General features: G+C 46.1%; 1 protein-coding gene across 1 annotated transcript in view; it reads right to left on the reverse strand.

The window, feature by feature from the left end:
* LOC138489746 (uncharacterized) overlaps positions 1–22,077 on the reverse strand; it is a 109,860-nt gene extending 87,783 nt beyond the window's left edge. The window contains exon 1 of the mRNA XM_069617382.1: positions 21,146–22,077. Coding sequence (XP_069473483.1) covers positions 21,146–22,064 — 919 coding nt within the window. The 5' untranslated portion in view covers positions 22,065–22,077. The remainder of the gene's footprint in view (positions 1–21,145) is intronic.
* Between the last annotated feature and the right edge of the window lie 2,061 nt (positions 22,078–24,138).

Here is a 24,138-nt window from a genome sequence, read left to right on the forward strand (position 1 = left end):
GGAGTAGGGCGACCATCAAACATCCATACCACCTGCCTCTGTTGGCAGACGGCCACGCTTCCCGACTGAGGAAGCCTCATTGCGAGCTGTGCCATGGGACCCAAGAAATTCTAGCCACATTCTCAGCCACACAGTATTAGTCAGCACAACTGCAGAGCGGGCCATATGAGGCAAAACCGCTGACTCCTGAAGGAAGACCAAACTCACTGACAGCAACCAGAGCCATTGGATGCTGAGAACGTCAGTATGGCAGAAATCTTGGGAGAAGACCAGACCACGACCTGTGGTCATCAAACCATCATAGCTACCTAGAAACAAGCTCACACAGTCTCTGTGATAAAGTGTGAAAAAGAACTGTGTCTGCACTAGAGTGCTGAAGGTGCTAAGGTGATCTCCCAACTGGTCTGTCTTCAGATAAGGGCTTGCCAACATAAATTATTCCTGATTCAGACTGGATTTGCAGTAGACAGAACAGAACAATGACTGCAGCTGGAATGATACCACCCACATCGTTCTGATTGAAACTGGCCTGCCCTCAAAAGTATGCAAACGATGGATAGAAGTCTTGACATCTGCTTGATTGCTTTTAGGGGAGAGAAATTACCTGCTGCAAGAAAACAGGCAATACTATTACACAACCTATGCACAGAAGGAAGTACGATGCATGATGGGGTACCAGATGTAGAGGAGGAAGGTGCTGATGGTACAGATTGCTTTTTCAAGGCAGTCACTGCATTGAGAACCCACTTTGGTCCTGAGACTAACACTGCCTTCAAACAATACAAGAGCTGCATGAGCCAGTTGAGAACTATGTCACTGGCCTATGAATCATACATCTGACTTTCAAGACCAGCCGGCCGGGTGTACCAATAACCTGATGATTCAGGAATAAAGGGTCCCTCTCTAGGTGAAGCTGCAACAATAGTCCACAGCACCAAGCAAATTGCCATGTACATATTAAACAGATGAAGTTGGATTCAAGGGAAATTTGTGCTGTCAAACAGAGCGAAAACAGAATAAGGGAGTACAACAGCGATCTAATGTTTTTTACGTGTGGCAGTCCAAGACATTTTGCTAACAAGGATTTCTTCCCAGCGAAGAGCATGGCCTGTTTTAGGTGCAAAAGACAGAGGCATTTTGCATGCCAATGCAAGGATTCAGGAAACACTTCCAGCCTCCCAGACAAAACAGTGAAATTCATTGATAAGGTTACATCGGACGGGAATGGGAGAAGACACAGTTTTTGAGGTGACATCACTGGAAGGCAGAAGAGGATGTTTTTAAGATTGGAGACAAAAGAATCACAATGAAAGTGGACGGCTGATCACGCTGGACCATAATCTTCAAATCAACATACTCCACAGTGCTACACCATGATCTAGAAGACATCAGTCCCAGGGACTATGATGAAGTGAGAGTTGATTTGCTAGAGCGATTCTGACCAAACATCACATACAAGGACAGAGCGTGCATGACTTGGATTTATGACTTTTGGATTGGGAGGAGGAAAAGGTGATTTGCATCTGTATTGAGCCAAAATAGCAGACACATGAACTCAGGACTTGGGAAGAGATTTGAACTTCACATCAAGCTTAAAAGCATTGCCACACCAGTAGTTTATAATGTGCACCACATTCCACACAATATGCATAAAGGACTATGATAGCAGCTAGACATCATGCTGCGGGGTGGTGTCATTAAGGACATTGAAAGTTCAGAGTGGTTAGCCCCTGTGGTTTTGGTGTCCAAAGCTAATGGAAAGTTATGACTCTGTATTGCTCTACAAACTCTCAACAAGTGAATCTGGGTTGCTAATGTATCAGAGAAACTGGGGACTTTGAGCTGCACCAGGAAGGGCTATCTATCATAGGAATGCCAGCACCTGACCTCTTTCATTACTCCTCTAGGGGCATTCATCTTTTGTCGGATTCACTTTGACCTGGCAATAATGCTTTGGAGGGTATGCCCAATACAGTGGTGTTCCAAGATGATATTCTGGTGTCTGGCAGTATAACTGTTGAGCATGATTCCACATGCATGCATGTACTCAACCACCTAATGGATGCAGATCCCACCTTACAAAAGAGTAAATGTAAGGTAGATATGAATGAACTGCAGTATTTGGCCAACAGGTCAACTGCAGAGGGAGTACCTGCCTGAGCCGGTCTGATTGACACAGGTAAGTTAGCCCCTACCCCTGATGACAAGGACCAATTGTACTCCTTCTCGGCTTATATGAGTACTATCACAAATGTGCTAAAGATTTTGCCATAAAGCCTACTCCACTCAGGGTTCTTCTGAAGAAAGAAAAAAAGTTCCTTTGGTCAGGTGCATGGAATTAAGCATTCCATTGTATCAAGTCTGACATTTCCAATGCCCTCAAGTTTGGGAACTTGGTTACTGACTGGCGTGCCATACTCACAGTTGAAGCCAGCAGATTTGGTCTGTGGGCTATGTTTTCTCAGTACTCTAAACCATAGGGAGAATCTATATAGATTTTGCATCCAGGCCACTCAAAGGCGCAGGGGTATTATCGGAGGCAGTACCCCATTTTAATTTGTACTTGTGGGGCAACAGGTTTATGATTAGGTCTAATGCTAAGCTCTTTGTATTGATATTTTTAAGTGGGGTGAAGAAACGCTTCGCCTCACATTTCTAAATGTCTGCTGGATTTGCAGTGCTTTGATTTTTCAGTGGTGCATCTCCCAGGAGTCAAGAACGCGGCTGCTGATTATCTGCTTGCCTTCCCATTCCTCAGGGTCATTAGGAAAAAGTCTCATCGGAGGGTGAAGTGATTGTGGCCTGCGCAGAGCTTACCGCTGTATCGGAGGAGGCCTGGAGACAGACTGAGGCTGGGGATGACATTCTCAAGTGTATCAAGAGTGGACACTTAGTGGTTGGCCAGACAAGTCCATTCTAGAGAGAGAGAGAGATTGGTGGGCCTGGTATGAGGTCATGGATGAAATATGAACGGTAGATGGTGTGCTAAGGAGAAAACGAAAAGACATAACATTTTGAAGTGGGAGAGTGGGTGTTGGTGCACAATCCCAGAATGGGTGTCTTGTGCCAGAGGGAGATGTTTTAGTTCAGAGGAAGATAAGTGCCATAAGGGCTGGTGTAGTAATTTTAGAGGGAGGTGAAATTTGGTCCATATGGCGCCTGGCCAAATGTATGGCTGTGGGTGGCCTGCTCGTGTGTCAAGGAGAGAGTAGGGAGCCCTCCTCTGAGTCTACGTCTAATGCATAGACCCTCGTGCTGGTTTGATTTCCAGACCTTCTTCTGAGTCTGCTTCCTCGAAAAGGGTTTCCGACCACTTGGTAGCTGCTGGAACAGTGTCCGAAGCAGTACGAGACAGCTTGCTCCACCTAGCCGGGCAAAATACTATATTTGTAAATAATGTCCTATTGTGTTTTCTCTTCTGTTGGATCAGGGATGTGTTGTCGAGGTCTCGGTCTGTGGAATATGGGGCAGGCTGACGGGTGGAACGTAGGTGGGTGGAAGTGAAACCGGCCTGAGAGCAGGCAGTTGCCTGCGGATGTTGAGACAGTAAAGTTGGGCCTTAAACCTCAATTTATAACCCTCAACTTATATGGAGTCTGCCTGTTTATACCATGCCTCAGGCAAACAAGATACTGCAAGGTGGAGCTCATGCCACTACACAGTGCTCATGTGGGCTGCTGGGTAGATGCAGGCACACTTGACATGAGCTTTCAAGCTTTGCCAGCAGAGGCTTAGGTAATAAAACCGGATACCTAGAAAGAATACCAAGCTGCTTCAAAAAGGCGCCACATGATGCCACAGCTTAGGGATGCCCATCTAGTCATCGATTTATGTGATTGATGATTTCTTGATAGTAACCTCACTTGCCTGCATGACGACATGGAAGTGTACAAAGACATCTGCAGGCAACTCCCAGAAACGTGCTTTCGCTTGTGTGGTGCACATTCGGCTAGGGATAACTGAGATCGCCCTGTCTGTGGAGCCACATGGCTGTTTTCAGGGGCCACGTTTGGTAGTTTGTTTCAGGTCCATGAATTGTATTGGGGGCAACGAACTTGACTCATTGAAAAAGTAACAATCTGATTGTTTGGGGCCCAGGTTATGCTTAACGCCCACCATGGGTATTTGCATACTTTTGTGCTGTACTATGGACGCTGCATTGCAAGAAATTCCAAAAGGGGGACATTACTGCCCTCTGGTTATCTCCCCAAGCTAAGGCCTATTTTTGCCATCTACGGATTTCAAAACCCTAGGGGCGGAGTGGGGGTGAAAATGGATTGACGATGGGAAAAAATGCAGACTTTTTTTGTGGGATCCGCAGGTCTAGTCAATGGCTCCCAGAAAGAACAACTGGCTCTGTTTGACATTTTCACACCATATTCCACCCCTCTTAATCCCCCATTACCGTCAGGGCAGGGAGACACCTAGAGGAATTGAACAGCCTCAAATCTGTAGACCTGGCTCAAACCTCCTAACCAAGTTTGTGAAGCTAGTGGTAACCTGTGGCCCTGTCATGTTTGGGGGGCAGATTTGTCACTATGAAGTCCACAGGCCATATAACCTGTGACCTCTTTGGGTGGCTGACTGGGTCTATTGAGTTGGTGGTAGCCGCAGACCTGTCATGGCCTGTGGGCAAATAAAAAATTACATTTCACGTCATTGGGAATTGCGCCTGCATGACAGCATGTGAATATATTGGCCTCATTACAAGGTCGGCGGTGTGGGAAAAATTGGCGGGAATGTGGCAGTAATTCCATTACCTCTGCATTCCTGCCGCATTACCGCACCGCTGAACTACAAGATTGGCGGTGGGGTCGGAGGATTTACCTGCAGCACATAGCTGGAGAAAAATCTGCCACACTGCCACCAATTATTGATGGAATAACCACAGCAGAACTACCGCCGGTGGTAATTCTGCCAAAAACCCATTAGAGTCGTATGGACTGCATCCATGGAGACTAACATAAGCAGGCAGCCACATGTAATCCGGTGGTAATTCCGCCAGACCAAGTGGTGGTAACGTTAACAGAATTTGGCAGTAGTTTGTCGGATTTACTGCCGAGCTACTGCTAAACTCATAATGAGGCTGTATATGCTTACCTGATGTCCTAGAAAACATACATTTCCACCCAGGTGCCCTAAAGATCATTGTGTAGCCTGTGCTGCATTAAAAAAAAAGGTATTTTTATGCAATATGTCAGCTTTTAAATGTCCATGCAATACGGCCTATATAATCCACTGTAGGTTTCATAGTAAAAGCTAAAACTCCTATCAGACCAGGAGGGTGTTGGTGTCAAGCTCGTCTTGGCATCAGAGACTCAGGTCTAGCTAAAGGTAATATTGGAGATATACACGGGAAGAAGAACAGTACAGCAAAGCAAGAGGTGATGGCTGGAAGGTTTAGAATTAATCTCAACCTGTGCCATTGCTCTGGGCAACCCTCCAGGCCATCGTTCTCCGTCAGATGCATAGTACATCATATTTGGAAGGCGTTAAAGCACAAATGGCCTCATCACGAGTTGGGCGGTAACGCCAGCACTAATAGCGCTGGCCCTATCTGCCCTACCGCCAAACCCACCGGCGCTATTAGCGCCAGATCACGGGTTTGGCGGATTTGGAAATCCCCATTCCCCATTGAGCCCATTCGGGAATGCACCATTCCCCATTGGGCTCAATGGTGAAATTTCGCGCTCATACCGCCGGCGGATTTCCCGCCGGCGGTATGAGTGCGAATTATCGGCGGATTTCACCCCAGCTCAGAGCTGGGGAGAAATTTGCCGAAGCCCTGATTTGGCAGACCCTTAAATCCGGCAGTAACAGCGCTACTGCCGGATTTAAGGGTTACCACCAAACTCGTGATGAGGCCCAAAGTCTTTATTTTGGGAGACAAAAGGGGAATGCGTGTGTCATGTGATGCAGAAGCAAGTCCCAATGCTGCATCCAGTAATGGACTGGCCTACATGGATGTCTGGGATTTCCTGGTGGGCCTCTACGTGGGAGCTCTACACAATGGGCCTCTTTTGTGTGGATGACCTAGTTTTCCCTTCCTCTCTCTCAGTCACCAAACCCCTTTCGGTTCATCTCTCCTCATTAGCACATGCCTTTGAAGCAAAGAATGAATTCTAAATCTACCGTGTTTTCCCTCAACCTTAACAAATGGTTTCTATGTTGTTTTTGGTATTTTTTACTACTTTTTCTAATGTGCTTTGAAATTCACCATTTGGAGCTATTTTTCAAAACCTTCTTGGGCAGAGAACCTCAATCTCTGCCTGGTGGGGTTTGGCTTTCTTGCACAGTGTTTCCATAGCCACCTTTTGCACCCAGTCCATACTTACTGCATCTCGACCCAGTTTGACAACGTCACTTTGGATAGGCTATTGGATGGGTCCCTGGGGACTCTATAGGCCGGGGGCATCTACCACACCACAAATCTGGACCTGTAGGTGGTATATTGGGGATCTTCCAGAGCCTTCACTCCATCCAAAAACGTGTGCTGTACATCACAGAAATACTTTGAACTTTCACTGCAGTCACTAAATTGTAAAATGAATTCAGAATAGAGAAAGAAATGGAACTTAACAACTATGGCTAGTGAGCCCCCTGTTCGTGGTACCTCACAAGATGCATATTGACAAAAAACAAGTCAAATACCATTGGGTAACTGATGCAAAGCAGGATTTGTGGGGCATACAGTGAGGCACCTTGTGTGGGCATGGCGAAGCTCATGGTTCACACAGTGAAAGCAACACATGTGGAGCAACACATCAGTGCCCTACACTGGAGGCATTATCCTGCAATCCGGGAGCCATGGAATCGGGACCGTCTCACTCTCTGAAAGCCAACTGCCCTTTTGTGCCTTCATTGAGCGGGGCTGCAACGTAATATGGAGCTAAACGGAATTTAAGTGAGGTGGTTTGACCAGGCCCTTGTCAGTCAGAGGGCTCACTCCTGATTGCCACACAGCTGCCACAGAGTAGCAGCTCAAGATCCGAATTACAGTCAATGGAGGAATATAAAAGGTAACATGACCAAGATGCTAGTGTGGATTTTAGAATTTGAATGGCGAACTGTGGTGGTGGGGGGGGTCCCCAAAGAACCACCGGAGACTGACCAGAGTGCAACAGCGTTTAATGGTAGCACCCCACGATGCAGTCTTACAGCCACTCACCAACTGCTCATCATGAAACACCGGCCTCGGGCGCTTAGTCATCAAGAAATTATGATGTAAGCATTTGTTCCTCATGTCGCCCCCGGCACAAGCCATGCTGGTACCTTCGGACATCCTGGCTTCTCCCATCCCAACACTCAACACTCCTGCCGCTCTCCAGACTGTCACTGTCCCCGTCAACCACCATCCACCATGCTCCCAAGGAATCTTGAATAGAGAACCTCCTCTTGCTCCACGTTGTCTCATCACTCAGTTTCACATATCCCGCTCACACGCCAACTATCACCAAAGGTGAAAGGAAAACAGGTAAACCCTTTGTCGCAAACCTCAGGCTCCTTACTCTCACCACATGCCCAATCATGACTTGAGACTCCCTATTGTGTTTATCATTATGTCTTTCAGCCTTACCTAGCTGTTTTTCCCTAGCTCTTTGCACCAGCTGCTTTACATTTACTTCAGATTGCACCGCACCTCTTAGACCCATAGGCCTCAATTTGCTTCCTGCCTTCCTTCCTCTCATTAATCCAAAAGGTGTACACTCTATGAGACTATTTGGGGTATGTGTATGCACTTTTACAGCCTCTGTCAAAACTAGCCTCCACTGTAACTTACTCACAAGTGCTAGTTGTATATTTTCTTTGTCAAACCTCTTCATGTGCTCCACAAGTTCATTCTCACTAGGATTATACAAAGCAGTCCCATGATGCTCCATTCCCCTTTCCTTCAAATACTGCACCATCTGGTGCAATACAAATTGAACACGATTGTCCATCACAATGCTCCCTGGGACTCCTCTATCAAACACCCTATCCAGAGGGTCTATTACCACTACCTTGGTTAACAAACCCACTAGGACTCACCTCTATCCATCGTGAGGTATAGTTCACTAAAACCAACAGATATCCTACACTTTCGATCGGAACCTCAAAAGGACCTATGAGGTCTAAAGCCACCTTGTTCCACACTTCATCTGGGATCAAAACAGGATGCAAAGGCTTTGCTCTCAACACTTACCTCTTATCATTCCCAGCACAAGGCCACACTCTCTACATCGCTGCCATTTCCTGTCACCGATAAGATTATCTCAGGCTTTTTTTAGTAAACATTCTCCCCAGATGTCCTTCATCAGCAAGTTCAACCAAATGACTCCTCATGTTTACACGAACAAGAAACCTATCACCTCTGCCCCAAGAGCTCTCATCCAGTTGAGTCAAAACTAACGCATTTCTCTTCCCTTCTGGCATGTTCTCAATCTTCATCCACACCTCTCTCAACCCCTTGCGGATCCATATTAACTCATGCTCTTTCTCGCTCTCTGCCCACCATTGCTCTTTAACGACAGCAGGTATAACACACGGTACTCGTGTACTCCCACCCTCTTGCATGGTTTCACATGAAGACACAGGCAAACTGAAAAGACAATCCTTAACTGAATTTTTCCTGAGCTGTTTCAGGATCTCGTAAAACCCTTGAGGCAAAAGCTGTAGGTCTGTATTGACCTTCTTCCCAATGCTCTAATACCGCCCCAAGGCATCTGCTGTTAATACCAGTTGACACCTCACATCAAAAGTGGAAAATGACTGTGTCTTATCCATGTCCTGCTTTACTCTATCAAATTCCTGCTCACACTGTCTCGACCAATCAAACATCCCTTTTTTTAAGAACTTCAACATGTGAATGGTTTCTTCGGCATACCCCAAGATTCACTTTTCTTAGTACTCTGCCATGCCCAGAAATTATCTTAGCTGATCTTTGGATGTAGGAGTAGAGTCTGGGATATGACTCTTAGCAAACCCTCTCTTGGTCTTATTCCATGGCTGTCAATGATGTGCCCCAAATATGTGATGCTTGACACCTTCATCTGATGTTTACTCATTTTTACTGTTAGCACCTTCTCCTGTAACAATGGCAACACTTGGTGTATTCTCTGATTGTGTTCTGACTCTTTTTCCCCACTCTAGTATATCATTGTGGGTTTAGCACACACCCACAAACCTACTGAATCATTTCTGCATCAAACTTTGAAAAATGTCAGCAGCCGACGGCAACCCAAATGACATTCTATGAAAGATGTACGTTCGGAATGGCGTAATAGAAGATGTAAGATGGTAGGCTGCCTCATGTCCCATATTTGGTGGTAGGCAGATGATAACTGGAATGTCAAAAACCAAGAAGCCTGTCCCATCATGGTTAAATTGTAATGTATATCCGGCAGGGGATGTCTCTCGACCATATGCTAGCATTTAAATCACATAGCTCCTCGCACATCCTTAATGCCCCATCCTGTTTCTTAGCCAAAACAATAGGTGATAGCCATTCTGATGCCTCAATTCCTACATTGACTCCTTCGCCTACAAGCTTACTGAGTTCCCTCTTGAGTGCTTATTTATTCATTTATTTTATTTATACCACGCACAAGACAAGGCCCGCAAGTACAGGTACATTCCGTACCTTATGTGTCTTGGCTACTGCCCCTCTTTGCAATATTATTTTATGTGCAAACACTTTCAATAGCCCTAATTTCTCACTAAAAACTGTATGTTAAGCTGCCCTGTGGTTTTCCATTGGCATAGTTTTATCGGAATGTATACACAGAATAGGGATTTCCTTTCCTGGGCAGATTTGTATCTCCAAAGTTGCTTGTTCATCCCAAACTAGGACACTAGTGTCTTTATTTGCGACATACAGTTTTCCCTGGCCTACCTTCCCTTTTACTGGATGATCATCGATTCATAATCCAGAACCGTAATTGGGACTTGTCAGAGGGAAATGGGCTTTATATATGCTGGGGTGAGCATGTTTACATATTTCCAAAAACAGCTTTCATAAAGCTCTGGGGAAATCATGGTGTAAGGGAAGCCTGAATTCACCATAATTTCCATGTCAACACAATTCATTGGCATGATATCCTAAGGCCCATTCTTTTTGTGACCTTGTATCTGCAATAACACCTTTTCTTCCTTGACGGGATTCTGGATGTTTTCGCATACTCCACCATTTTTACACCCTGGATTTATGTGGCAGGTTTATCCAGCCCCCTTGGCTTTGTGGTATGAGTGTATGCTCTGCATTGTCTAGTGAAGTGTCCTCTCAATCCACATTGTCTGCATTCCACCCCCACGTCAGGGCCTTCTCTCACTCCTGTGCAGTGGTTGCTCCATCCGCATAAGCTGCATGCAGATTTTCCTCTGGTGGACTAACTGGCATAGGTTTCGGGTTTGTTCCTACTAGGGTTTGACGGACTTGGCCTTCCAGTGTCAGTTCTCTTGGAATATATAGTCTGCACATCCTCATTCATTGCCACTTGTGTTTCCTTCTGGCCCTTGGCAACTCTAGTGCCTTCTCCAAAGTACGGTTGTGATCGATCAATAGTCTCTTGCCTACTTTGATGTTGCAAGTTCCCATCATTATCCAGTCTCTGATATTTTCTTCAATGACACATGTGAAGTTACAGGTTGCTATTAGGGACCTGACAGCAGTAATGTCTGTGTCAATAGATTTGTCTAGTCACTGGACTCTTGAGAAGAAATGGTATCTTTCCAATAAAATGTTTAACTTTTTCCCAAAATGCTTACCAACTTTGGCTAGGGCATCCACATATGTGCTCACAACTATGCTGCCTTCTCTTCTGCCTTCTGGCACCATGACAGCCTCGCCATGTAGGTGCCGAAAAATACACAAAGCTTTTGTCCCTAAGCAGTATAGCAATGCCATCTCTTCTTGGCCATCAAATTATTGTCTCCTGCCGGCTGCACAAAGACAGACATGGAATGCATCGATCCATAACTCCCAACTGATTGGTGGGTCCCCAGGACCGTTCGAAAACAAGGATTGGTTTTGCATTTGTGGATTGCATTATATGGCTATTGAATGTGCCTTACTGAAAAAATGTTGGGCGTGGGTTTATTGGGCTGAGTTTTCCAAATCAGCATTATACCTATACGCATCAGTAGGTGGCGCCCTTGACACAGTCGTCAAGCTGCTAATGTCTCCTGAAGGGACGGCACCCGGGTTCTGTCCTCTAACGTTCCAGGGAACATCACGTATATGTCGGCTGTTCTGTTCACGGCTGTTAGGGTCCTGCAGGGAAAGTTCTCCAAGAAGGGGGGCAGAGGGGTACACAAGGTAGGAGGGTGTGTTGCATGCAGGAGGTTTGGTTGGTGTTAGTAAAAGGATGAGAGATTGACAATCACTGGTGAACAATATTTTCTTAACGTAGTTTGTATCAAGAGACTGGAGTTATCCCATTTCAAGATGGTGGGAATGGTCTGGCATAGTTGACCTAATGCCAACTGGACCTACTCCGATTTGACCATATCTTTTTGGTCGAATTTGGTAGGTCAAATGGTATATTTTAATAAACAAATAGTTGTGGGGTGGGGTAAGGGAATAGGTTGAGGTGGGAGGAAGTCGGGGGACTGTGGGGTGTCTCACCGCACTATAGGTACAAAATAAAGACCAACAAAATTAGGTCAAATCGGCAGTATGGCAAGTTTTTTAGGTCAAACAACCCATATCTGGTGGGAATATCTCTCTACACTGATTGGCATACGATTCCCTGTCAGGTAATGTAGCATCTTGTGAAAGATTCAAAACTGCCTTTCATCCAGGACATGGACCATGATGGTCACAGCAAACCAGAGCTCCTGAAAAGAAGTTAACTAAAGAAGGGACATCAGAGACAGGAAATTAAACTGCAGAAGAGTAAGTTTAACCAGAGTCCCTGAATATCAAGAGACAGTCAGAGCAAGCAGAGGATAAGTGAAAAAGTGTACAGTCTTTATAGTTACGTTTTAGTGGTATATAGATTACTCGAGTGTTAGCCAACTAGCACAGTTTAGTGTTAGGTAAAGTTTAGATGAAACAGTTATTTATTCAAAGCAAAGCTAATGAATGTACAAATAAGGAACCAGAGAAAACAGATGAAAGGAATTAGGCAGTGCCGGCGATCAGCAAAGCGACACGATGGAAGCCAGAGTAAAGGACCCTAGTGTACATGGAAGTGTGGTGATGAGCCAAGGAGGAACACTTCCATGAGCGCAAATGCGTGGGGCATCCTGAATTGGTAAATTCAGCGTTCCTAGTAAGCACGGGTACACAGTGAATTTTGAAATCCATAAATAAGATTTTAGTGAGCGCAGAAGCGCAGTGAAAAGCAAACAGACAAAAAGAAGCAAAACTATTCTCTGAGTCAGTGCAGGCAGCACAGTGGACCAGCAATTGAGTTCAGGATGAAATTCTGACAGACACAGAAACAGAATGATATATAAATAAAACACACGAGAACTAGTCAAAGTGCACTTGAGAAAGTTCTCCACACAACATCTGATATAAGGAACACTTCTCAAAGGTATTATCTCTAAAGTTGAGGTGATCAGTAAAACAGGAAAGAAACTAACTGAGGAACCGAAATTGAGAATGTACCTTGAAGTAAAGTTTCTAAAAGACCTTGCAGCACATAGCAAAGGGAGGAGGGTAATTAGGAGAAGGAATACATTCCTATTTAAGACAGACACTGGGAAAAGGAGTAGTCAGGAGAATAACAGTCTTGTGTTTGATTTTAGATCTATGCCAAACCCAAGTCATTGACCAGAGAACAGAGAGGTCAGCAAGCCGGGAGCTGATATTTTTTCTTTTATCCACTTCCCTTTTTCCCCCCAGGATTTCTGATTCTGCAATAGTAACTCGAAGGTTGCAGAGCAGGTGATTCTGAAGGGGTTAGCGGGGTTCATCTTCAATCTCTGCGGAATTGGTAAACTGGGACCTGACAACAGCGATTGTGCCGAGGCCTCGGGAGCTCTCTAGGTCATGTTAATGCCTACAGTGTGCCCATGTAGTGCTGTTCAGCCGTAACACTATCTGGCTTGCCGCAACATGCACTGAAACGAGGGCACTGCCTTGTCCCTCCAAGGTGGTCCTGATGCAGGGCCCTTTGCCGTGGGGGGTCCTTGTCGCCACAATGTGGTGAGAGGTTCCCAAAGAACCAACTTTAATGGTAGCAACCCATGTCCCTGTCTTCCAGCCATTCACTAACCTGCAGCCCTGGACCACTGGTCCTGGGACATCAACAAACAATGAGGTAAGCATGTGTTCCTCGTGTCACCCCCAGCAAAAGGAACACAAAGTACAATACATTAAATACACTGTAATGCCACTACCACACGAACACAGAGAAAGGTGAGAGAAGAGACAGATGGAAAAAAGAGGGGGATGAGAAAGAGAGGCGAAGAAGAGGAACATCAAGGGTGAGCAAAGGAGGATGGGGAATAACACATGTGAGGGGACAGAGAGGGGGTGGCAGAGAAACATCAAGAGAAAGATGAAGGAGAGGAAGAGGAGGTATATCAAGGGATGTAGAGGAGATGGAAAATACAGACATTTGAAAGACAGAGGAGAGGAGGAGGAAAGAGAACTGCAGGATGAAACAGAAGAAAAGTAAGAGCAGAGGAGCACAGTGGGTGTGAGGAGGATAGATAGGGACTGAAGTACTGGCCAAAGCCTGGGCCAGAACAGTGCTACTAAGCTGGAGGAGCAGGTGGCAGTTGAAGGGCCAGAAATAAAGTAAAGAGACATGTGAACAGTGCATGTGAACATGAGTACATGTCTGAGTTTATAAGAGGCCACTTAAGACTTAATGGGAACTTCAATGTTCCCTGGGATACATCTGTTCCTAAAATGTCTGACATTTATTGTAGTTCAATTGCCAGGAACAAAACATTGGCATGTCCTTTCCAAGTCAGCATACCTCCTACTGCCCAGCATAGAATGCAGCTTCAGATCGCAACACACCAACACTCCACTCACACTGACATCACTACATTCCCTGTACAGTGATGTCATCCACTCAGCTAGAAAGACACATTACAACACTTCTCCCTCCTTTACTTTATTGAAATTAGAGAAATTGCACACCAAAACCACCACCAGACAAAACGCCTACATGTACGTGTTGCCAGCACCTAATGCACCAACTAGTAACACCACTGGCGACAAGAAACTGCCCCCAGAGAAAACCAAAACCCCGGACACTCCAAGGAAGATCTAGGAAACAGGAAAGAGCTCCACCAAAAGAATAGGAACTCAATAATACCTACATGGCACCCCCAAGATACTAACTAACTGTGCCATAACAAATTGGGAAATATAACACACCGTGTCAACAACAGCCAACTCCTACTCCAACTCCAATTCCACTCCTCCCTCTAAAAACAAACAACGAGGAACCCAACGCAATCTAAAAAGGGCTAACTCCTCCCATGAACAGAACTGGATACCCTTCGAGAAACAAAAATAAAAAAAAACTAAGCACCTCCACCTGTTCCAAGCTGCCCCTTGGAACCTAGGTCCTGCCACGACCCAGCGTCCACATGAAAAACTACCTAACTATCCTCATCCCTCAGTGCACAAACATCCTTCCGTCCTAGTCTGCCCCCTAGGACACCAGGGCTGCCACCCCCGGGCACGAACCACACAGCTCAGCAGAGCAACAACAAGCACAACAACGTAACAGTTCACCACAGCACCCCAAAAGGGTACCACAACACCACAAAACCATGAACATTTGAGAACACAACCCGCAAGAATAGCGGAAACACAACAACCACAACCAGACACATACACCGTCCTCGGACCCCTGGTCCAGCCTACTGCACAGCGCAGTACACCTACCACTAACCTAGGACCCCTGGTCCAGCCTACTGCCACCCGCAGCACACCACTCCATACCATGGACCCCAGGTCCAGCCTACTGCCACCCGCAGCACACCTACTACATACCTTGGACCCCAGGTCCAGCCTACTGCCACCCGCAGCACACCCACTACATACCTTGGATCCCAGGTCCAACCTACTGCCACCCGGAGCACACCACTCTATAAGATGGACCCCAGGTCCAGCATCCTGCGCGGACGCAGGACACCACACCACTCACCTTGGACCCCTGGTCCAACCACCTGCAAAACAGCAGGACTCTTCACCAACATGGGACTTACCCAGTGGCCCCACCTTGCATAACAATAGCACACCTCACATACACACACACTAAGGATAGAGTCACCTCCACTCTCCATATACACCTCCACACACCATATGCATATCTACTAAAGATACATTGACTTTCACATGCATATTCAGTGCTACAAAAGATTAGACATAACATAACTAAACAATTAGGACGAGAAATGTCTCAAAGCACTTTTGGTTTAACTGACAGCCCGATAAAGCATAATCACCCGCGGGCACCCCCACCCACGAGTCCATCCAAAACCAAATGGAACCCAACCTGTAAATAAAAATGTTAGGCCTTCAGCAGATTAATGCAGACATTACTCTGATAATAAGATGTGAGTGCCGCCACCCACTAGTCCAAACCCTAAAAGTTCAGTCCACCTGGAATAAATTGTTAATCATAATGGGAAAAATGCATTGCAATTTTCAGCACATTACAGCAACAACAAACGCTAACTCTCACTCACCTGTTGCATACAACAATCATAACCCTGACAGACAGCCACTTACACTCATGCAAACATTCAGCGCGCGCATCCACACACACTCACACGGACCCATGATACACACACACTGGAATCCAAAATACAGCCGGCAACAATTATAACAAACTCACTAGTGAAAAATGTTCATCAGGAACGGAAACGTCCTCCTCCTCGTAACAAAGTGCAAAGATTCAAATCCCAACCTGTCCCAGGTCCACGCACCACCACAAGTCCAGCAATAGGGCGCAGACCAATCCTCCATTGCTCCAGGCCTGCCGGACTTGCAGTACAATAAATGCTCATCTCTTAGTGTCTCCGACTCGAGCGCAAAACACCCAACGTCAAACACACGGCTATCCGTATTACCAAACTCGATGCTGATGCCATCGACCCATACAGGGTAAGGCTTGCGCTCTTCCGACGTGCACACACGGATGACCAAATCACCCCCAACATTCATGGTATGCCACTCGCAATCATGAAATTCTCCAAATATCCTGAGGTGTCCCCGTGGTTGCTTTCCACAGCCAATGGACACTTCTTCCACGTATACGCTGCGCTCACAACTAGCAACGTAACGAAAGTCTCCTGAGCATTCCAGCAGCCTACGCTGGAACGCACGTCGCAACAAAGGCCACGCCATTACCTCTACGCGTTCCGTCGCGCCTTCATGAACGCGCTCGCACTCCACCCTCTGTCGGCATGCGTATGACCCGCATAACAGTACCTCCAGGTGACACGCTACGTCACTAGAGTTGCTCCAGGCTCTGCAGCGTTCACTTCTACTCTGCCCCTCCCTGGAATAGGATGACAGGGAACCCGCCATCTGTGCACGCGGGGCAACATCAGTGGACACCGACACTTGAAGCTACTCTACAGGCCCCACACGGATGCGGTTCTCAACACGAACCATCCGGCACCCATCAGCGTGCAGGGACGTCTCACATCCAAGTGTCCCAGCGCTCTGCATACCGCACCAGGAGGCACTTGAAGCCCGCCCCGTGCACATGCCAAGAGCCGCCTCCTCTCTTAACAGTCCTCTGCCAGCACCTGATTTCACTCCGAACACCAACCAGAGTCGGAAACCGACGCAGAAGGCGCGCTGGGACTTGGCAGATGGAACATGAGGATACTCCTAGGACCCAGCACACGGACCTGTGTGCCGACCAGGCCCCAAAAGTGCACCCAGGGACTAAAAAACTGTGCTGCACACCGACCTGTGTGCCGACAGGTTTATAAGTGCGCCGCACACCGACTTGTGTGCAGAACAGATCCTTAGCTCAGCGCCACCCGGCCCGCTGAAAGGCATCTGCAACCGGTGGAGAATACCAGGGCTTAAACCCGCTGACAGGACATGCTTTCAATGGAGGGCAATGTTTCCTGATTCCAGACTGTCCCCTCCACAACAGATCCCACCCTCGTCGCCAGTGTAATAACTTGGAAGCTGATGAACACCCGAGCCAGCAGGTAAGTTATTAAGTAGGTTTATTGCAGTTCAATTACCAGGACCTAAAGTGTCTGACACCTGACTCCCCATTGGATGACCTATTGGTACTGGGGTAGAGGTATCTGGTAGCAGAGTCCAAGAGGATCAATTTAACCAAACCAAGCACTAACCAATAAAAACACAGATTCAGAAAGAAGTGCTAGAGAGCAATACAATATCCCAGAGAATGTGACTGACTGAGCTACACAGGGCAACAGCCCTGATCTAGAACAAGCGCAGGAGTGGACTGGCCTACAGGGAAAACTAGAGATTTCCTGGTACACATCTGCACTTTGGGCCACATTTGTGTAGGTATTTCGACATTTTCTCATAGGAAAAGGGTTAGGCTTCCTCAAAATGTGTAATATGGGGCCACTTATGGGGAAAATTATTTCCAGGGCCTCTTATGGTTCCCAGTCCATCCCTGAAAAAGAGGGACGAACTGACGACCATTCCTATCACAGTTTTGTTTCTTAGCTAACCTTAATCCTTGTCGTAATGGGAATGAACCCAGAATTGGTTTTGAATAATCTGTCACTCTCCCGGGGGTCTTACACCAGAAACAAACTCTCTGTATCAAATGGATCCAGGAGACGCATAGTCCAGTTAGGGCAATGCTCAGCGGTTCTGCAGAGAATCAGTAGAACAATTAAACACTTTCATGAAAGAAGCATCTACCTCCCGGGTCTGGGGATTGAAGAAACATCCCCGGCGTGTGAAGCTGTGCTGGGGATCCCAAAATGTAAGAAAAAAATGGGGGAAAAAAGTGAAAGTAAGGGACCCTCATGCATGCAAAAAACCGGCACGAACATAGTGATGGTGACAGTTGGACCCTTCAAGAGGGTTTGGCAGGCATTCTGCTCCACTCTGGTATGCTGCCGCAGCCTGGGCCTCAAGGAAGACACTCCGCTGACCGGCAGGGGAGTACCTAATCAGCATCTCTTCCACTCCCACCTGGGTCGCATCTGACAGATGTGACCCAGGTGGGAGGAAGCTCTGGGAGCTCCCCACACTATTTCTTATTGCTGGGCTGCACCTTCTGACGGCCATTTAAAGACTTCAGGGGTCCCCACACACCCCTTGCTTATGTTGCTGCTGCTGTCACAAAAGCCATCGCAAAAGAACATAGGGAGAAAGAAGATCAAGAGAGCAACAGCCGGAGAACTTGAGACAGGCCTGGCCAGGTTGTCTTGCAAGTAAGGTCTTTAAGAAATAGTGTTTAATGCAGTTTACTGTAAAGACTTGAATATATTTTTTTTAAGACTTTTTTATATTTTTAATATTTGAAGGACTCTTTTTTTATATTTTTGTGTTTTACTTTATAGTAATTCAGCTGCTTAGGAGTAACTTAAGTTCTATATAGAGTCTTGTGTTTGTCCCTTTTATACCAAAACTCACAAAACCCTGCTGGTGTACTGAAAAAGTATATAAGTAAGCTTTTACCAACTAAAAAGAACCGTTCACGAGCATTCCTTTTGTCAGTCTTTCCTTCTGTGCTCGAGTTACTCTAACCTTGTTTTTTGACCTTAGGGGTATTTCTACTCTGACTTTCTACCACTCCCTGCCCTCACCACCTTAATAGCAAGGTACACCGGGGTAATCTTGAACCCAGGAGAGCGGGGTTTGGAGACAGGTAAGAGGTGGGTCATATTATAAGTGAAGGGTTAAGCTATTTTGTGCCCGCCTGCCCCTATCTCCCAATAAGGTGCGATAGACGAAGATCCCGCTACAACCAGAACAAACTTCAAACTGCTTTTAGTATCAATGTTTTTCATCATATACGTACACAGGGAGCAGTCTTATTGTGCCTCACACATTCACGAACCCCAGAAAATAGAGATATTGAACCGGTCCTTTTAAAAACTTAAAAGTAACCACATCAATACTCTTCTTGGGGTGCCTTGCAGGCTGGTAAAAGGGACACCAAAACCTGCATAAGAGGCACATTTGGGTTGGACTTGTTCAGGTCATTCTTGGGAGAGTTTGATTATCCTGTACAGAATCCTATACCTTTTCCCTGCTGCTAGCCAGATTTCTGTCCAGGGTCTGAGATGGAGAGAATTCAGGAAAATGTGACCCTGTTAGTGGATTCACTTAACTGAATATTTGAGCTGCCCGAGTGAGATTTCATTGTAAGTCTGCGTTGATCAAGAGTATTGTCTAAAGTCTGGACTTTAACCGAGTCACTGATCTGTTTTCACCCACTCTCTTCGGCCTACTCTAGATAGCCATTGTGTAGGGACTGGTGGCGGCATGGGAGGTTGGCATGCCACTTCGCATTCTTATGCTCTGCACTATCATCCACCACACAGCATCTAGACTTAAGCAGGGTTCTAGGAGGCTGTTGGGATTGTGAGCGGTTATTACCTGGGTGTCGCGGGTCGCTTTGACCCGCATGGAGTGTTGGTGCGCAAGCACGCCGCCTCTTGTTCTAATGAGGCATCATCCTCCACGTGGCCACCAGTCACTACACATTGGGCCTCATTAGGACCCTGGCGGAGTGGGTTTACGCCAGCGTTATTCGCGGCGGACCCGTCCGCCCTACTACGAGTTCCCGTAGCGCCATGGAGCGTTTTCCGCCTGGTTTTTCCGGGCGGAGAAATCCATGGCGCTACGGGACCTTGCTGTTAATTACGCCACCGTATTTTACGGTGGCGTAATTAACGCCTTCCCCACTCCCATTATACCCTATGGGGCAAAAATGGGAATGGGGAAGGGTAAAATGGGGAATGGGGATTTACCGCCCCGCCAAGGTCGGAATGGGGCGGAAAATCCGCCATCCCCCATGGCGCTATCGGCAGCTTTCCGCCGTGCTCCATGGTGCATTTTGCACCGCGATTTCCGCCAGGGTCGTAATGAGGGTCATTGTAATCAAACCAGCTTCTCGTGTTACTAGCAACTTTATATAAAGTCTGAGCCCTGAAAGGTACACGAGAAGGTGGTCAGTCAAAATGTCAAAAAAAAAAGTCGAATGACAAAAATGTCCCAAAAAAAATGTCAAAAAAAAAAAAGTCGAATTTATAATTTTGTTTTTTTTTTTTTTGGGGTTTGGTAAGTAAAAAAAAGGGGTAAAATAAAAAAAATAGTAAAAAAGGGGGTTTGTGGGGAAACCCCAAATTTCGAAAAAAAAACGTATTGAAAAAGAAATTTGACTTTTTTTTCCGAGATTTTTTTTTAGACATTTTGACTTTCGACATTTTTGTTTTCGACCAAATCACTATAAACCACACGAGAACAGTGCTACTGAGTGATTCAGGTGTGAAGATGCAGAACAGTGGTTTAATTAGTGTGTGTGCTACCCATGCCAAGACCAAAGTTATAATCCTCTATTCCCCACCTAAAATTGTCTTGCCTGGGCAAACCACTTTATCTATCTTTGACCTGCTTTCTTTAACTGGAACAATTGTGATTTAGTAGGAACAGTAATTTCCCCAGTAATAAGAATTATACAGAACTGGACATTTGCAGCTACTATCAACGAATGTTTGTTTCCCCCAGACTGTTCATATAGAACATTCAGACCTCACACAATTAATTCACCCTACATACAATTCCAAAAGCAGTGGACCTTCCTAATTTTGCCAAAAGAATAAGAGGACAATGTTCTAACCACCACAAAATTCCAATGACTCCATGACAATTCCTACTCCGACTGTGCAAAAAGCAGGACCTTTAAGTATGCCAGCCTTTCCAGAGCCAAAATCTCCATGCTTAATCACAATATCTATTCTTGCACCAGACAAGGAAATTGGAGCATGGCACGGGAATGTGAACCAGATACCAACGAAAGGTGGGCACTGAGAAAACTCCCACTCGAACAAAGGAACTCTGAAGATCACCTTTGCTTCAGACCATGGCTGAATAGCCATCTCTCCAAGCTTCTGGGTTCCACGGAGGGACCAGTGAAGGCTCTTGGCCAAGAATAGTGGTGGTTTAGTTGTAAGTGTAATCCCAGATGCTTTCTAGGAGCCTCAGAACAACATGCATTCAGCTGCTGACCTGGGAAATACCCTCCGTGCTCTTGCTCCTTGTACAGCTCATTGAGGTTCCTGTGCAGGGAGAGGTAGCATTGCTGCGCTCCATAGGCTTGACTCAAGAGGCACAAATCATGGAGGGCAAACACCTGTCTATTCTGTGCCCCATGCAGCTCTTGCAAGAGCCAGGCATTATCTTGGGGGCCTCTGTGGTGGTGCAAGTCCCTGGGTGGCATGGTGGGCAGCTGGCTATTCTGGAGGCTCTCTTGATTTAAGTAGTAGAGTCGCTCTTGCAGAGGGTCACACAAGTGCTCTTGAAGATCAAGATGCACAGGGCACATCTCTAGATAGGGCGCCATAGGGCATTTTTCCACCATCAGGTTAGCCTGTTGGTTGTCATTGGGTTTCATGAACCGGTGTTGGCCTTGCACAGATGAAGACTTCTGTACCTGTGAGAGCGCGCACTCCCCGCTGTGGTGAGGATAAGTGGTGTGGGCATCTCTGCGGTTTCCCAAGTGGTTTTTTCCAAAGAAGCTGAGATATCCAGTGCAATCTGAAGGCATTGCTGGGCTGAAGGGCTCCATCGGGAAGCAGGTCTCCGTCCTCAACTCTGACAAGTGCTGGCTCTCCGGGCCTTCACCCGATTCACTTAGGGCCAAAGATCTCTCTGGGATTTGGCACTTGGCATGACGCTGATGGCACGCCTCAAAGTCGGGCGTTGGAAGCACCTGCCCGTTCTTCTGCAAGCAGCCAGGCTGCGGGGAGCGGTAGCGGGCGTCCCCACTCCCGGGTTGGTTGAACAGCTGGCAGGAGCCCGGGGAAGATAGGAAGTATTCTTCTAGTATGTCCTCTTGGTATTCCTGCTGTGCACCGGTGTCCGGCAAGGACCGTAGCTCTCCATTCTCATTCTGGACACTCGCGTGGCTAAAGGGCGCATTTTGCATGGCACCCTTCGGCCTCACTGCTTCTCTCATCAGATTCCGAGCACACGCGCACGGTTCCAGAATGAATGGAAATTCCGGGAACAATGCTTCCAGGAGTTCTGTGGTCGCCATGGCGATCCTAGCTTCAATGGCACCCTAGCCGTGAATTCATTCTCTTGGACACGTAGACAACCTTGTATGCTTGCAGCGAGCAACAATATTGATTCAAACTAAACGCTAGCTCAACAATGAGTATACTTTGGTTCCACCATCAGACACAGAGAAATGACAAAATACTGCAGGTTGAAGTCTCTCTGCTGACACCCGAGTCACTGTTGATATGCTCAACTAAGAAGGACCCTTCCAATACACCTGCTGGCCTGATTTATTTTTTCATTTAAAAAAAAAATGTTTTATTCTGAACTGTACAGATACCAAGGCAGCAGTTTAAATGGTGCTAATCTTGTATCCAATGCATCCGGAGCTAGGCGCACGTATGCTTTCTTCTCACCATCATGCCTGATTAGCGTGTTGACCTTATCCACATCAATTTCATACACCTGGCCTGATTGAACTAGCCCGAAGGTGGAGAGCTCTCAATTGTCCCATGACCATGCCATCCGGTTGTGTTTTTGCTTGGAATTCTGTGACTTTTTTACTACATTTCTAATTGGGAAAAAACTACAAGTCCCAGAATCCAAAGGGAAAAACCAGGCCTGGATGTCCCTCATTCATGGCCACAGAAAACTTGACAGCTGTGAAAGTAGTTGTACTCCACCAGGACCCGATAGGAAACTGCTTTCGGTACCAGGGGCCTACTCAGGGACGGCCCTTGCATTTGCAGGGCCCTGGACGGCAAAAGATGTGCGCGCCCCCCTAATTTGCATAAATAGTGACATCAGTGATATCACAGAATGAGTCTTTAGTACGCAAAGGTATCATGGGAAGTTCAATTGTGTTGCCATGCGTAAGAGAGTAGACAAATACACTGTGACGTCCAGTATATGAATTGTCAATATTAACCTTTACCTATGTGGCAATATCAGGAGCGAGGCATTTTTAAGTAGCAGGCAGTGGAATGCCTTGTACAGACTTCTAATTTTGGCAGATAAGGCATAGCGTGATAACCAAAGTGAGTGCACCCACAACTTTTAAGTGGCGAAGGCTGGATTTGAGAGCTGTCTTCAATTCATGAACTTGAACACATCTCTTCCCAGATGTAATTAATAGAAATACTGTTTGCAAAAGGTCTTTTTGAAACTTTGGTTTTAAAAACACTATCTGTGGAAGGCATTGTAAAAATATGGTGATTGTGTTTTGCTAGCTGAAACTAACTGCTTTTTTTGCAGAAGTTTCACAATTGTTTTTATTTTTATTGTGTGTATATTTTGGCACATTGTTCAAATTAGCAATGTGCTTTTCTTTCAGCGCTACAGATAAGGATTACTTTGACTGTAATAAAAAATAATAATAGCAAACAATAAACACGTTTGTCATGTGATGCTTACTACAAAATGAGAAGCTAGACTAATTAATGTACCCCCTGAGCCTTGATTGGAGGAAGTGAGCAGGCCAAAACTGTTGGCAGGGTGTAGAATAGCAGGGATCCTATAGCAGAATGTTGCAAAGGCAAATGAGCAGGTTGGGAGACTGTTGCTAAGATGTTATAAGTTTAGACCTTCCTGGAAAATCATACGCCTTCAAGCTAATGGCCCATGGAAACGTGTATCTGTTACTGGATGCGATTACACCAGAATAATTCTGAGTCCAAATAACCGGACAAACTCAAGAAGATGGGCAGTTACTGCTTTATGAACAATTATCTAAAACAGGGAGTTTACAACGAAAATCAATGGACATTCTCAGTGATTTCCACATGAAATACAATTATATACTCTCTTTGTGCATCAGAATGACGTCATGCTAAGTGGCAATAGTGAAAAACCTATGAAGGGTTGGGATTGGTTAAGGGACTCATCTAGATATACAATCATATAAGAGCTAGGTTTGTTATTGGCTGTCAAATATGTGGACAACATATGACTACCTCTACATACGTGTCATTTAAGAAAAATCAGCTACACAGTGTTTCATT

The sequence above is a fragment of the Ambystoma mexicanum genome, chromosome 9 (assembly GCF_040938575.1).
Source record: "Ambystoma mexicanum isolate Mex_15411 chromosome 9, UKY_AmexF1_1, whole genome shotgun sequence".
Taxonomy (NCBI): Eukaryota; Metazoa; Chordata; class Amphibia; order Caudata; family Ambystomatidae; genus Ambystoma; species Ambystoma mexicanum.